The sequence below is a fragment of the Lonchura striata genome, chromosome 5 (assembly GCF_050655825.1).
Source record: "Lonchura striata isolate lonStrDom1 chromosome 5, ASM5065582v1, whole genome shotgun sequence".
Lineage (NCBI taxonomy): Eukaryota > Metazoa > Chordata > Aves > Passeriformes > Estrildidae > Lonchura > Lonchura striata.
The window spans coordinates 70,774,879-70,790,304 of NC_140707.1; the positions used below are offsets into that span (position 1 = coordinate 70,774,879).

General features: G+C 49.7%; 1 protein-coding gene across 4 annotated transcripts in view; it reads right to left on the reverse strand.

Annotated features, from left to right (window-relative positions):
* The window catches only part of SAMD4A (sterile alpha motif domain containing 4A), a 95,886-nt gene that overhangs the window by 20,402 nt on the left and 60,058 nt on the right, over positions 1 to 15,426 (reverse strand). For all 4 annotated transcript variants that reach the window (XM_021546817.4, XM_021546816.4, XM_085581023.1 and 1 more), the window contains exon 3: positions 13,435 to 13,953. In XM_021546817.4, the coding sequence (XP_021402492.3) occupies positions 13,435 to 13,953 (519 nt within the window). The remainder of the gene's footprint in view (positions 1 to 13,434; positions 13,954 to 15,426) is intronic.

The window sequence follows — 15,426 nt, forward strand, 5'->3', positions numbered from 1 at the left end:
AACTTCAGCAAAAGAAAACCAAGTGTGAGTTTATCACCTTAAACTCACGCCTCCTTTTCTTTTACCACAAGAATATTAAGCTTTCGTTTAAAAAGGAAATCTAAAATGTTATTTTGGGCCAAGATAAGCTCCCAGGAGGTGGGTGGGCACGGCTGCCTCTCTGAGTGCTGTGAGCTGGGCAAACAAAGAGGGGAAACCACAGCTCCAAAGGGCATCCCACGCTGGCACACGGATCCCCTATGGCTTTTAAGCGTGCCCCACTTCTGGTTTAGAAGTGTTTTCCTGCCCTTTAGGTGCTGCAAGACTTTACACAGGCACTGCCTGATCCAGCTCCTTCCAAACTGGTGTCCAGTGGGACAGGGGTTGGAGCAGATCCTGGTTTTCTCTGGAATAAGTGGGCTGGTGTTGCCCCTTTGCTCAGCTCTGAGGGCTGTGCTCAGCCCACACCAGCCCAGTTTCCCTTGCAAAAAACCTCTCCATGATTTCCAGACTGGGATCAAGCTCAGGGTAATATTCCCAGGTCAAAAAAATCCAGTAGAGGATGGAGAAGGAGTGAGGACAACAAAGCTCCCATGACAGGAAGCAGCTCCTGACCACGCTGGGAGCATCCCTGTGGGACCACCCCCTCCCCAGGCAAATCTGGATTTATCTCAGACCAAACCCTGGCTGGGCTGGCAGGCACCACAACACACTTATAGAAACTCTGAGGCTGCAAGTGCTCTCACCCCCTGAAGCCTTGGGTTTGGGATTTTTTTTTTTCCTCCCCCTCTCTTCCCTTTTGAAGTGGTGCTGCCTATTTTGGGAGGCAAGGGCTGATTTCAAGAGGGTTTTTGTTCACTGAGGACCATGTGGAACAGCGTCAGACATTTGTGTTGTGGTTTCTCAGGGTTTTGGGCCAATTTTTTTCAGTCTGAGAAGGGAAAAACCACCCATTCCTGTAATTAGAGCTGAGAAATTGGGCTCTGCAGGGAGACCTTCCTCCACACAGCCTGGGACAGCTGACAAGGTGCTCACTCTCCCTCTGCCCTTCATGAAATCTGGCTCAGAGTGCTGCAAAAGTCCCTGAAAGGAGACACATGTGAGAGTTTCCAGTGAGAACCAAACCCACCACTGGGAGTATTCAGAATGTCTCCAGTCCCCACCATGCCCCTCATACCCAAAGGTCCAGCACAGGGTCAACACATCAGGTTACAATTCTAAATAACATCTTCCCTCTGCTTGCATAAAGGAAAAAGCACTGTAAAGTGCATACTGAGCTCTTTGGAACCTTTTTTTTTTTTTTTTTTTTTAGTCTAAAGATGGCACTTTTTGGCTGCCAAGTTGTTTATGGTGCATCCTCAGGCAGCATCTGATCACATACAGCTCCTTCCCTGGTCTGTTGGTAAACTGGAACAGCAGCCTGACCCCAAAAAGTGGGGATGTTTCTAATCCACACAAGGTTTTGTGCAGCCTGGGAGCTCCCCCATGGAGAGGCAACACTGAGCATCCCTCTCACAAAGCAAACCCCAAGTTCAACTCAGTCCTCCCCTCTGCCTCCTCCTTGCTATCCCAGTCACGACACATCCTCTCCTCCAGGAAGGTTTCCCCATGCTGGCAGACCAATGCCCAGGGCTTTTCCAACTTTTCTTTTCCCAGAACCCTTGGAAAGAGCTGCCAGTGGGTCACAGTGCCCAGCTGGCACCCAGCCTCCTTCCTGGGCACCTCATTCACCCGCTGCCCATGCTGCCCCAGGCAGCTCCAGAGCAGAACCTGATGGAACATTTTTTGACTCAACATCCCCTAACCCTTGGAGCCTCTTCTTTGTGCCTTTTTTTTTTCTTTAATCTCTCTGTGTTCTGTGACTTCAACTGTGTTTGTAGGAGCTGGATAATCCATGTCCTGGCCTCTGAACCATGGGCTGATCTAGCCCATGTGGGGTGAAACTCAGGGTCCTAAATGGAAGAAGCCACAGGGGAAAAAGAGAATAGTGATACTAGGAAATTAGTAGTATTAACCCCTACATCAGGGAAAAAAACCCATACAAGCAGAGTGCTGCCTCGAGCACAGACTGCAGAAAAGACTGTCAAGCAAACCTTTTTTAAGAAATGGTGTTTTTAAACGCAGTTTCCTGTTGAAGAAACTGGACAGAGAAACAATAACCCCTTTGTTGCTGCTCTCTCCGAGCAGCACATGCCAGGCCCCATCCAGGCTCAGCAGGGAAGGAACCCTCACAGGGGCTTTTGAAATTCCCTGCATGGCACAAACACACGTGGACCTGCTGTCTGGCTCCAGCAGGAGCTGCTGTGGCTGTTATTTACTCATTTGTGTGGCAGCAGGAGCGGGGCTGCATCTAAAGATGTGTAAATGCAGACCCTGGTGGCTCCAGCAATCCGACGGGATGCGCTTCTGGAAGGAAGCCCAGCTCGTCCCACCGAGCAGCAGGAGCTCAGGAGCTGCTTTCAAGCTCCTTCCCAGAATCCTGGGATGATATGGGTTGGAAGAGGCCTTAAAGAACATCCAGTTCCACCCCCTGCCATGGCAGGGACACCTTCCACTATCCCAGGTTGCTCCAAGCCCCGTCCAACCTGGCCTGGAACACTTCCAGGGATGGGGCAGACACAACTTCTGTGGGCACCCTCTGCCAGGGCATCACCACCCTCACAGCCAAGAATTTATTCTTAAAATTAATCTAAATCTCCCCTGTTTTAAATAAGTTTTAAAACTTACTATAAATGTAAAGATTTCCCCCTTGTCCTATCACTATCAGCCCATGTAAGAAATCCCTTTATGAGCCACTTCTAAGTACTGACAGGTCCTTGCTTCCCACTAGAGCATCCAGCAAGGTGGGAGCAAGACAGAATAGATGTAAATCCAACAAAGATTTAACTCACAGACAAAAGAATGCATGGAATGGTGGCTCAGGGAGGTGGGAAGGGGTGGGGATGGAGGATTAAGGGTATGTTGCAAAGAGGTGCTGCCCTAAACCCCAAGTCTCTTGGGGTAAATACAATGCCCAAATGTCCAGCCAATAAATGCATTTTTTTCTTCTAAACTTATACACAAACTACAGAAAATCACTGTTTGTCCCTGGGGAATCCTGGTCCATTAATATCAAACGCTGCTGTACTAAACCAAACCTCCCTAATTATCCCAGAAAATAGCTTTTGCTATGAGCTCCTGGGAGAAATTCCTCCCCTGCTCACGAATGAAGCCAGATAAACAGCACTGGGATGCAGAAACTCTCCTTCCCAATGTCCTTTTCCACCCAAAAGGGATGTCCAAGAACATTTTCTTTGCTCAAGTAGCAGCCAGGGCTTCCCACTGCCTCAATCCCTGGTCTGAGGAGCATCTCCCTGCTGAGACTTCCAACAGCACCAGCTTCCACCACATTCCAGATGGAGAAACCCCTCTGTCACTTTTACAACCATTTCAGGACGCCAGCCTGGAGGATGTGCATCCTTCACACAGCAATGTGCCACCTGTGGAAAACTGGGAGAGAGAAACAAAGGGGCCTAAACCAGCCAAGTGAAAGGGGTGAATGCCAAAACTCTGGAACTGCCCCAAGAAACTGGGATCCAATAATCCCCAGAGTCATTAGAAAGCTGTGGAGGGAGAGCAGGGAGACAGAGTGCCTTTAGCAGTGACAAAATACACGAGGACAATGAGAGTCTCAGGTGATGTCCATGCCACTGTCATCACCCAGACTGAAAGAGACCTGTAGGCTTTTCCACTCTTGCCAACTCATTTTGGATTTTCTCCTCCCTTACCTCTTTTTAGCCACTTTCACACATTCAAAAAATCCACCTACTCCCCCCTCTCTTGTAGGCACCATGGCACAAATTTTGCAAGACAAATTCCTCAGTGTTTCAATCTTCCTCTGGCCTCCACCTCTTGGGAACTCACATATCCCATCCTGAGCACCTTCCCCTTCCATCTGAGCTGGCCATGTCTTATTCCTTCTCTTTCAAAAGCACAAAATCTTACCAGCTCCACGAGAAAAGAGAAGCCTCCTGGGTCTCCAAGGCCACCAAGGGGCACACACAGTACCCAGCTCCCCCCATGAAAATATGCAGAAGATCTGATACCCCCCCATGATAGGGGGAATGGCTTCTCACTGACAGAGGACAGGGTTAAATTTGATTTTGGGAAGGAATTCCTGGCTGGAAGGGTGGTGAGGTCCTGGCACAGGGTGCCCAGAGCAGCTGTGTGTGCCCCTGGATCCCTGGAAGTGTTCCAGTCTAGGCTGGACAGGGTTTGGAGCAACCTGGGATAGTGGAAGGTGTCCCTGCCATGGCAAGGGGTGGAACTGGATGTTCTTTAAGGTCCCTTCCAACACAAATCAGTCTGGAATTCTAAAATTCTGTGACTCCCAAATCTCGAGCCCTGCAATTCTCCCCACCAATCCCCAGCAGCAACGGGACAACCACGGCTGGTATCATAAACCAAGTATTAATTCTTTCCCATTACTGCTCCAAATTAGCTCAGCTCAGCTTTCCACCTCCTCTACATACCCACAACAGATGCATCCTAAAAATCTGCCTTCATCATCCTCCAAAACATTCCTGATTGCTCAGATATTGCCTCGCATTCGAGTTATGGCACAGATCCCTTCGCCAGCTAACACGAGACCGCATTGCTCAGCAAACAGGGGGGACTATGGTTACAAGGGAACACCAAATCAGAACAACCAGCCTGAAATAAAATTGCATAACGGATGGGAACAGCAAAACTTGGGAAAATAAAACAAAATTTTAGGGAAAAAAAAAAAAACAACAAACAAAAAACAGCTTCAAGGCTGCCAAAACTGAGCCATTGATTACAGCACATTTGATCCATTTGCATGCAGAGAGCTTTGCTTTGGAGCCGAGATGGAAACAGTCTTAATATAGCTGGAGAGAAAATATCCTCCTTGCACTCTCCTAACTGCACTTTGATAGGAAGCAGCCACAGAGCAGATGGTGCCTATATATAATCACCAGACCTATTATCCCAGCCTCTTTTAGTAATTTGAAGGATGTGATAACCACAAGGAGATCAGCAAATATTCCCCCTCCCTCCCTCCCTTCCCCTACTAATTAAAATATCAAAAAAAAAAAAAGAAAAAAAAGGAAAAAAAAACGAAAAAAAGAAAAAAAGGGGGAGGAAGCTATAATTATGGTAACGAATAAAAGAATCTCCAAATGAAGTAAATAACTATTTTGTGCACTGCTCCTTTAAACCAGAAGTCAAAAGTTAATTAAATAGCAGCGTGTTACTGAGTCAGGAGAACACAGCAAGTCCCAATGCAGTGGGGAAGGAGACTGGAGATGCTCCAGATGAATCCAAACCACAGCACTCCCATCCCTCCTCCGTGCCCTCCTGCCACTTCTCTGCAGATGCTGTGTGATGGTGGGGGGAAGGAGAGCTCATCTCTTTCCATTCCTCTACATCCCAAAGCCTGGGGTTGCACAGATTCAAAGGATGAGCAACGGGAAGGGGATTCTCTCCAGGGGTTTCTTGCTGAATGAAGATGCTCAGGGAAACATCACAAATGTGATTTTAGTGATTTTCTTGAGAGAAGGCTGGGGAATGGTGGTGTTGGGATGAGGTCATGGAGAAGCAAGAAAGGTTTGAGGAGGGAATTACTCCAAAGGCCCTTAACAGATGTAAGTTAATAGTGGAGGTGCTGAGGAACATCCCTGGCTCCCAGACAGAGCCCTCAGTCCCCTCTGATGGCTCCAGGGGTGATACAAAGTGCAGAGAGGAACCCACAGGTGCTCATGGGGTGATGGGAAAAGCAAAGCTTCCCTCGGGAGAGCACCAAGCTCCCAGGCACTGAGTGACCACAGCTTGCTGTGGTCTGTGCCTGTATCCCACAGGCACCAGGGCAGCTGGAAAAACACACCCAGGTCTAGAAGGGTCCATCCATCAACAAAACCTCCCAGAGAGAGGAGACTGCCAAGGGGTCTGAGAGAATTACTGGGGCTGTCTGAGTGCTCCACAACTCAGAGAGCATCAATCAGCTGCCCTGGCGGCTTCTGTGCCACTTCCAGGTCAGAAGCAGCATTCATTGGTGACAGGAATCCCAGGGACTGTAGGATACACACAAAACCATTGCTGCTGCTTCCCAACATCCATCCCCAAGACACCCAGACTGCTGTAAGGAAAGTGGAGGTGGCATCAGAGCCATAAAATTCCATGTCCCCCCATCCCAGCTTGCACATCAAGAATAGTGTCCCACCCTCCCATCAAAGGACAAGCAACACATCAACAGCAAACCACGGCAGGCATTCCCTGCCCTGAGCACCTACAGTTGGTGATTGCACTGGGATTTCACAAGCTGAGAGGGTGGGAACATCCCTGGGTGCTGCTGGAATAGAGATTCCCAAATTAGGTGGCCTCGTTCCAGCCAGGAAGCTGCAGAGCTGCTCTGCATAGGAATTTGGGAGCAGTGCTCTGTAAGAGCACAGAATCACAGAAGATGCACAGCTGGAAGAGACCCAAAAGGATCACTGAATCCAGGTCCTGGCCTTGCACAGGACATCCCAAGAATCCCATCCTGTGCCTGAGAGTGTTCAAATACTCCTTGAACTCTGTCAGGCTTGGGACTGTGAGCACTTTCCTGGGAAGCCTATTCCAGTGCCCAGCCACCCTCTGGGGGAACAGCCTTTTCCTGACACCCAACCTAAACCTCCCCTGACACAGCTTCACAGTGTTCCCATGTGTGAGTACAGACCAAACCTTGCATAAAGAAGGTCTGGAGGGAGGAACTGTGTGATCCCAGAGGACACATGTGTGACATGTCCACTTTGGGGACAGCCACATGTCTCAGGCTGGCACTCAGTGCTCCCTCTCCTCCTCCCCATCCATGCAAACCAACCAGCACCTGCTCCAGGGCTTACCCAAACAGGGTTTGCAAGGGTTAAGGCAGCCCAGAGCACATGGACTGCTAAAGTGCCTGGAAGCACCATCTGGTGTCAATGAGGGCTGGTTTAGGAGTACTCACATGTGCCTGCATTGACCACACATGGTTATGAGCCATCCTTGGTATCATCACCTGCTGCAAGTCACCACTGAGCCCAGCCTCGAGGTCTGCTCTCCTCTTTCCTTTTGGAGACCCTTCTGCCTTTTGGTGACATCTCTGCCTCCAAGCATCGTGGCTGATGAGGGGTCGAGCAGAGCCACAAGATCCATCCTGCTGCCCATGTGAAAATCCACTTGCCAGAGCACACCCATGGGAAATGTGTTCCCTTTGCTGCCTACTCCCTCTGCTTGGCAAGCAGGGATCCCTCACTTGCTCCACACCCTGCCGCAGCAGGACCAGCACATCCCAAAAGCTGTAGGTTGCACATATGCCCCATGTTGTCAGTCATTCCCACCTGAGAGCAGAGTGGATATGGCAGTGAGGACCCTGCTCTGTCTCTGTGCTCAGGCAACATCAGCTCTGTCTGGATAACCCCATCTCCTCAGAGCCATCTGCATCCCCCCAGAGCTATCCATACCCTCCCTGAGCCACACATATTCCCCCAGAGCCATCCACATCCTGCCAGAGGCATGGGAATCCCCCTTGAGCCATTTGTGTCTCCCAGAGCCATCACATCCCCCAGGGCCACCTGCATGCCCTGAGAGCCAACAGCAGCTGGTAAGAGACTTCTGCCCCATGGCTGCAAGGATGGGCATCCCTATGAGCAAAGCTGCCTGTGATCTGCAAGTTCCAAATGAACAAAACAGGAGAATCACTCTTCCAGATATCCTGAGCTCAGTGCTCTTCAGTGGTTGATGGGTTACTCTAAGTCACCCTGTGAATCTGTCTTGTCTTCCCTCCCAGGGCAGGTTATGATGTTTGGAAGACAAGAAATAGGCTGATGAGCTTGGGTGTCAGGCTAGAAACCCTGTGGAGATGACTGAAGGTGGGACCTCAGCATCACATGGACCTTTGTCACTCAGGCAAAGACACAGTGAGAAAAGAGATCCTTTGGGAGCAAAGAAGTGAAGGGAATGTGCCAAACAGGCTCAAAAAAAACCAAGCAGGAGCAGCTAACCTGAAGTTTCAAGGTTAGAACAGGAAGGGACACTGGCTACAAAGCACACTCAAGAGTCCTTTCTTGCTGACACCACAAAAGGACATTGCTCTTGTTCTCCACCACCACTTCCATCTCCAGTGCTTGATGGCCTCCAGGGTGAGGTGGGTGACCACTCACCTCGCTGGCTGAGTGATGGTCTGCAGACCAGGGACAAAGAGCTTTGGATTTATAGAGGGGACAGAAAATCTGTATCTGCAGTTCAGTGCTGGAGTAGACTACAGATGGACTTGATGATCTTAAAGGTCTTTCCTCACCTACGTGATTCTACATTGTCCTCACTCCTGTTTGCTGCTGTATCAATGTACATGGATTTCAGCAAATAGCTCTGCTCACACCCAATCTTCTCATGCAACAGTTCTGATTTCAAGCTACAGGATTAGCAAGATTTTGTAGCACTGGGAACCTGACAAAGTGTGAGATGTCTGGAAGTGTTCTCTGCCCATTGTGTGTGACACTAGAGGGCATGAGCAAGACAGCAAATGCCCTTGTCTGCCACCACTGAGAAGCTCAAGTGTAATAAAGGCCAAGGAGCTTTTCTCAGTCTATCAGCAAAAGAGAAGAAAAGCAGACGTGAGAGGTGTCCCCAGCTGGCAGGATGAGTGCCAGGGTCCCAAGTCTCAGCAAGGTCAACTGAGCAACAATTTTCTGAAGGCAATTCCAAAAGTCAATCCACCCCCGGCAAGAACAGGACATTTGTTTGCTTCACTGCCGTAACCTCACTAAGGCTTTTTCATTTTCTCATGACATGTTCTGCTAAGTCTGCATGGGAGGAAATGTGTTCCCCTGTGCGAGGCAAACACAGGCTGAGGACACACAATGCACTCCCTTCAGTTGCTGCTGAAATCTCTGCAGAGGACAACGACTTTGAAGCTGCCCATCAACCCAACACAGATCAGGGTGGTCCTGTGGGTTAAAACATGCAGCAATCCCATTACCAGCTCAGTTTGGATACCAGCTATGGCAACAGGGTTGTCTCCAGTGGAAGGCAGCGAGCTGTTTGCAGCAGGGGAGGGGAGGAAGAGTCAGGAAACTCTGTTCATGGCAGAGCTTTCTTGGTGTTGTTTGTTCCACCTCAGTTCCCTGATGACTCGGGGAGAGCTCCAGCATGTTCATCTGCCCTCTCACTGGGGATTCCATACCTGGGGCAAATGTTGGCAAAATCCTGCAAGCCATGTCACACACACACGTTCTGACACACAGCAGCTGCCTGTAGGGCAGGATCACAGAAAGACAGAATTGTTTGGGTTGGAAGGGACCTTAAAGATCATCCAGTGCAATCCCTTGCCATGGGTAGGGACACCTTCCCCTATCCCAGGCTGCTCCAAGCCCTGCCCAGTCTGGCCTTGGACACTTCCAGGGGCAGCCACAGCTTCTCTGGACAACCAGTGCCTTACCATCCTCACAGGGAAGAATTTCTTCCCAATATCCACTTTAACCCTGCTCTCTGTCAGTTTGAACCTGGGCTGGGGTGCACGGAAGGAAGAATCCTGATTTACTTCTCTTTAGCTCTAGGACAAGCTGGAGATTTTTCTTTTTCAGGACGAGAAATTTGTACAGGTAAGTACTTCTCTCTTGCTCTGCTTGCTCTCCTCCTTGTAGACAAAACCCACCAGTTTTCTGGCAGAGACTCCCATGGGAAGGGTGTAGCAGGCCTGAGCAGCCAGCATCTTTCCCATTTGTGCAGGAGCGGATGGGTGGCTCCAGACTGGCAAGAGCTTTGCTGGTCCAAGGACCTCTCTGCTCCCTCTCAGGGAACCCAGGCAGTGCAGTGACACTGAAACACCAAAGAGTGCAACATCCCTCCAGCATGAACACAGTGCCAACACCTAGGATTCCTGCTCTGCAGGAAGGTCTCTGACTGTATCTGTCCCTCACTGACCCGTGACTTTATGGTCCAGGTGAGACCAGTGCATCTGCAATCCTCCTCAGCACAGCTAACACTCTGCACAATTCCCTTCCAAGAGGGTGGAAAACACAGGGCTAAGCTGTGCTTCCATCTGACAGCAAATCCTGCCGTGCCATCACACCACACTCGGGTGCAGCCAGTTTCAGGGGCAGGGAAGGAGCTGGAGCCCCATTCCAGAAGCTGTTGGCAGCATTGAAAACAAGCTGCTTTCCTCTGTCCTTTCAGAGCTTCCAGGCCATGTCTCCATCACAAAGGCGTTGTGTAACCCCAACATTTTGCAACTTCTGCCTGACCTGGCCACAGAGCCAGGACTCCAGGCTTCACCTCGTCCCCCATGCCAGAGCAGCTCCAGCTTCTCCCTGCCTGAGCTCCTGAACCCATGACAAGGCTGTCTGTACTCCTAGCATGCTAAAGCTTGGTTTAAAGTTGCATCTCAAGCTTTGCAGGAATTGCTGATGCAGTGGATGGGAAGGAGCACATGAACATCACAGAGTCCCAGAATAGTTTGGGTTGGAAGGGACCTTAAAGCCCATCTGGTTCCACTCCCCTGCCATGGGCCAGACACCTTCCATTAGACCAGAGTGAAGGCTCATCCAGCCTGGCCTTGAGCACTTCCAAGGATGAGACAGACACAGCTTCTCTGGGCCAACTTCCACTGTTTGGAATGAGTCTATATCGTCTGATAACTCCAGACCCAAATTCATCACTTAGAACACAGGTCCCATTCCTGGAGCATCATTAGTGGGGTACATCCACTGAGGAGTCACTCCTCCAGAACATTCCAGACTTGCCTCCTGTAGCATCTCCTTGGCTAAACCTTTGCTAATCCCTGTCAGTGCAGTTATGGGAGAGCCAGAGATGAACCAATCCTGAACCAACTCTCAAAACTGGAGTCTAGATCGAGTCAAAGTCAAGGACAGCACAAAGCAAAACATCACATGAGCTTCAGCCACCCATATTTAAGCCCTGTGCCATGACAGCATTAGATCTCATTGTGCCACAGCACCAGGAGAAGGTATCTCAGGCAAGATCACCACATCACTGCTCTGGGAAAGACTTTGCCCCATTCTGGTGTCAGGAACAGGCAGTGCCTTTGCAGGGATGGGTCAGGGAAGGCTGTGCCCTGCAGGGTGTTGCTGGATTAAAGCCTCTGCACAGATAAACACCTCTGAGTAAGAGGGAGAACTTAAAACTAATAACAACACTAAAACCTAAACAAACACTAAGGAGTTGAGGGCTTTGCTTTGGCATAAAAGATTAATAAACATATCGATTGAGTCAAGGGGCTGGGACAAAGGCTGACAGCCGTGTTTATTTTTTAGCATCTATCTGTGGACCTACCAGGCTTTTGCCCAAGCCAAATATTGTGTTAAGGAAGTTTATGAACTGACACATGAAGTGTGGTTGGGTCACCTCCAGCTCAGCCCACGGTTGTCTGAGCATGGTGCCACCAAAATATGTCTGCAGGAGTTACAACAGCTTAACACGTGGGCCTAAACTATCACTAGCAGAGGATGATGCAGCCAAGCAAGTGGCAGAGATTGAGGAGGAATTCAAGCAGAAGACTGGGTAAAGTGTAGGGCTGCTGGCAGACCCACAGGTGCTGCTGTCCCAGCTGCTGCTGAACACACCGAATTCAGAGAGAAATTAGGAAAAACCCCAGCACTGCAGCAGCTCAGGCACTGCTGAGCAGTTCAGCTATTGCCTCAGTTGTGGCATCTTGTGCAAATACCAGAACAGGTGGGTCAGTGCTTCTGCTGAGAGCTAAGTCTGAGCACAGAAAGGCTCAAAAATCCACCAAGGGGTTTGTGGAAAGAGTCTTTCAAAACTTAATGCATCTTGCAAAGTTCCAGCCATTGTCAGTGATCAACCTGCTGCACCCACCACAATTCCCTGCTTCCAGATCCTGACACGAGGAGCCAGACCCCTTCTGAAGCCTCTGTTTCCAGGGTGTGCAAAGCCTCTGAACCACCAGGCTTGCAAAAACCACGTGGAAAACCCCCCAAAAAATATTCCTTGGAGAGGTTTAACAGGCTGACTGCAAGTAGATTCATGGGGTTTTTCTCACCCTGCCTCCTTGTTAGACCCTTCTCATGCAGCTCAGTCACCTTGGAACAGCTTCATAGCACAGGGTCTGGCCCTCAGAGAACATCACACAATCCCACAGCAGCAGGAGCTGGGGCTCCACAGACAGGGGACTGGATGGGAATGATTAGGTTTAGAGCCTGTGGAGAAGCTGAGACCTTCTGCTAAATCCCCACCTGCCTGCAAGGATGGACACAGGAGAGGCAAGGACCAGGGTGCTACTGCAATAAACCCAGAGCTGTGATTCATATTGCTGTTGATTTGAAACCACTTAAAAAAACCCAAACAATTCTTACAGGAGAGAGAAAAGCCCAGAAACCTTAAGTGACCATTTTAAAGCTTTTAGCTATTTAATTGTGGCTTTCCACACTCTGATAAAGAAGCTAGGGCTGCTGCCACAAGAAGCCTCTCCTCCCCAAAGTGCTCTCTGCATCCCTGATTTCTAGGAGATGCTGATAAAGCATCTTGGAGAGATTTCTGAGTATCTTAGAGTGAAGGAGGACATGCAGCCCTGCAGGTGACATGGTGGCAGTCACCCAAAGGTGTGACAGCCCTCCACAGAGTGAGTGGGTGGGCAGGGGAGCTTCTGGATCCCACTGAGAAGATGCTGCATTCCTGCTCTCCCAAGAAAGGCTCACAGGTATCAATGGCTGCTTTGAACACCAGATACAGCTGCACTACAGCTTCACACAAACACCAGCCACGGAGCTCTCCGTGTGTCCAAGCCTTGGGCTGGGCTCTGCACCATCTGGCAAGGTCTCTGTGGGAGAAGAACCACCCAGCTCTCCTGGAGAACACTGAGGAATGTCCATCTAAACTACTCAATCACCACCAGTTTCACACCTCTGCACTGCAAATACAAGGGAACGTTTTCAGATAACCTGAAGCTGGTGGATTCCAGCTCTGCTTCCAAAACTTTTGCCTGCACTCAGGGTCCCAATCTGTTTCTTCTCAGTAAGTCCTCAGCACACTTTTGTACTGGCCTCAAGGCCCCCAGCACACTTTTGGACATGAAGCTTCAGTTTCCGCCTTGCTTTAGCCACTCTTGAAACATGAATTACAGAAAAGCTGTAAATCTACACAAAGCTGCATGAAACACAAGGAGCTCCCTTCAGTAACACACATTTTTTCCTCTAACTTTTTCTCACTCTTTGCTGTTTTTCCCTCCTCTCCAGCTTCCAGGTCTTTAAAAATCCCACTGCACTAGAGGAAAAAAAAACCCAACAAAGCAAGCAGGAAATAAAAAAAAGCAGGTGAGGAAAGGAAAAAGAAAAAAAAAGAAAAAAGGCATTTTCTATGGCCCAGATGAGTTTAGCCCCTCTGCTAACCACACCAAAGCTGCAATTCCTAGCGGGATGGGGTGGGGGGGGATTATCCCCAGAGCCTCCCGTGGCTACTCACTGGTGCTTGTGCTAGTGCCGATGGTGTTGATGGTGGTGGGGACGGAGGAGGAGGAGTAGAGGGGCAGGTGGCCGTTCTCGCAGGCCAGGTTTTTGTCCTGCCAGCTGGAAGCGCTGACGCTGATGCCGGAGTCCCGAGAGTTCTGCCACCCGTTGAGTTTGTCGTCGGAGTTCTGTCTTTGGTGGTAGTAGTGAGCCTGCCCGTAGTCCAGCGAGTCGGAGCGGGCGCGGCCCTGCCCGCCGAAGCCCCCCGAGGTGCGGTCCTCCAGGTGGTTGAGCCACATGGCCAGGGCGCTCCTGTCCTCCAGGGAGGTGGCGGGGTGGATCAAGGCGTAGGACAGCAGCTGCCTGCTCTCCTCGATGTGCTGGTTGTGCTCGATGGAGTGCGCCAGGATTTTGGGCAAGAGTTTCATGTACTCGACTTTCGCCTCGATGTTGCCGGGTTTCAGTAAAGGCAGGTGGGTTAACAACAGGGAGATCACTTTATCCTTGGATTCCTGCTGCCACTGGTTAATGATTCCTGTTGAAGGAATAAGGAGGGCGGGGGGAAAAAAAAGGAGGTTCATGAGGAATTGAAAAGCAGAGGTAATAAAGAAATAAGCGGGCTCTGGTAGGGTAAATACAACATGCCAAAGGGATTTCCATGGGTGTGGTACCACAGCATGAGCATCTCCCTGGTAAGGGGGTCGCCACCCTCCAAAACCATTGTCAGGGCAAAATGTGCCAAACCAGACACCAAAAGTTACCAGATGCCGCTGAAAATCACTGAAAAAACCAAACTAAACCCAACCAATTCTATGTGGAAAATGCATTTATAACCATTTTCCAACTCTACTCTACTGCTGTTGCTCTTATTTTGGGCCAAAATCACGATTTGGCCCGAATTTTTCATGTTGTTGCAGATTACAGAAAATACTACACAAAAGCACTCAGTGGATAAAGCTAACCTTTCAAAAGAACTTGGCTGGAAAATTGAAAAGGTCAAGATTCAAAGCAGGTAACACAGGAGACAACCAGAGAGGGAAGAAGCTTTCCAGCAGGAACACAAGCATCCAATCAGGGTATTGGTGCATCCACCAGCCCCAAAGGAAAGGAGGGAAGGGCTCAGCTGAAGCAGCCCCAGAGCTCCTATTCCTCTGTCAGATCACAGCAAACAGGAGAGGTTTCAGAAGACAAGGAAAAAAAAAAAAAAAAAAGAAACCTGGGGGTTAGATTTAAATACGCAGAAGGAAAAGCCAGGGAATTACAAACTGGTCACTTAACTCCAACACCTGGAAAACTGATGGAACAAATAATGAAACAACCTATTTGTAAGCACTTAGAAGATAACAAGATGATAAGTGACTGCCGACACCCATTTGTCAAGAGCAATTTGATTTCCTTCTGTGACAGAGCAACTGGCCTGTGACTAGCTGGAGGAACAGGCAGTGCTGTATATCTTGATATTCATTAGGTGCTGCTGCACATGGCTCCCTCAGCAGCACAGCAGAGAGAAACTGCTCTAATGTGGGCACACAACTCATCTGAAAAACATATGGAGGGAGCTGGTGCTGCTGATTCACTGTCAGACTGGGAGGATGTGCCTGAGACCTGTCCTGGGCCTGGCAACACCCAGAATGTCACTGGTGATAAGGGTGATGTGATAAACGTGACCAGCAGGCAGGTATTGTGCTAAGAGAAAGGAAAACACTCCAGGAAACTGGATGAGAGGTCAAACAGACCTGAGGATTCGAAGGGGTGGCATGGAGCTGTGTCAGGGAGGTTTAGGCTGGAGATCAGGGAAAGGTTCTATCCCCAGAGATAGAACTGCCCAGACTCCCCAAGGATTGGTCACAGCACCAGCCTGCCAGAGCTCCAGGAGAATTTGGACAATGCTTTCAAGCACAGGATGGGATTGTTGGAATGTCCTGTGCAGGTTAGGAGTTGGACTTGATGACCCTTGTGGCTCCCCTTCCAGCTCAGGATATTCCATGTTTCTATGAGATTTGGAGAG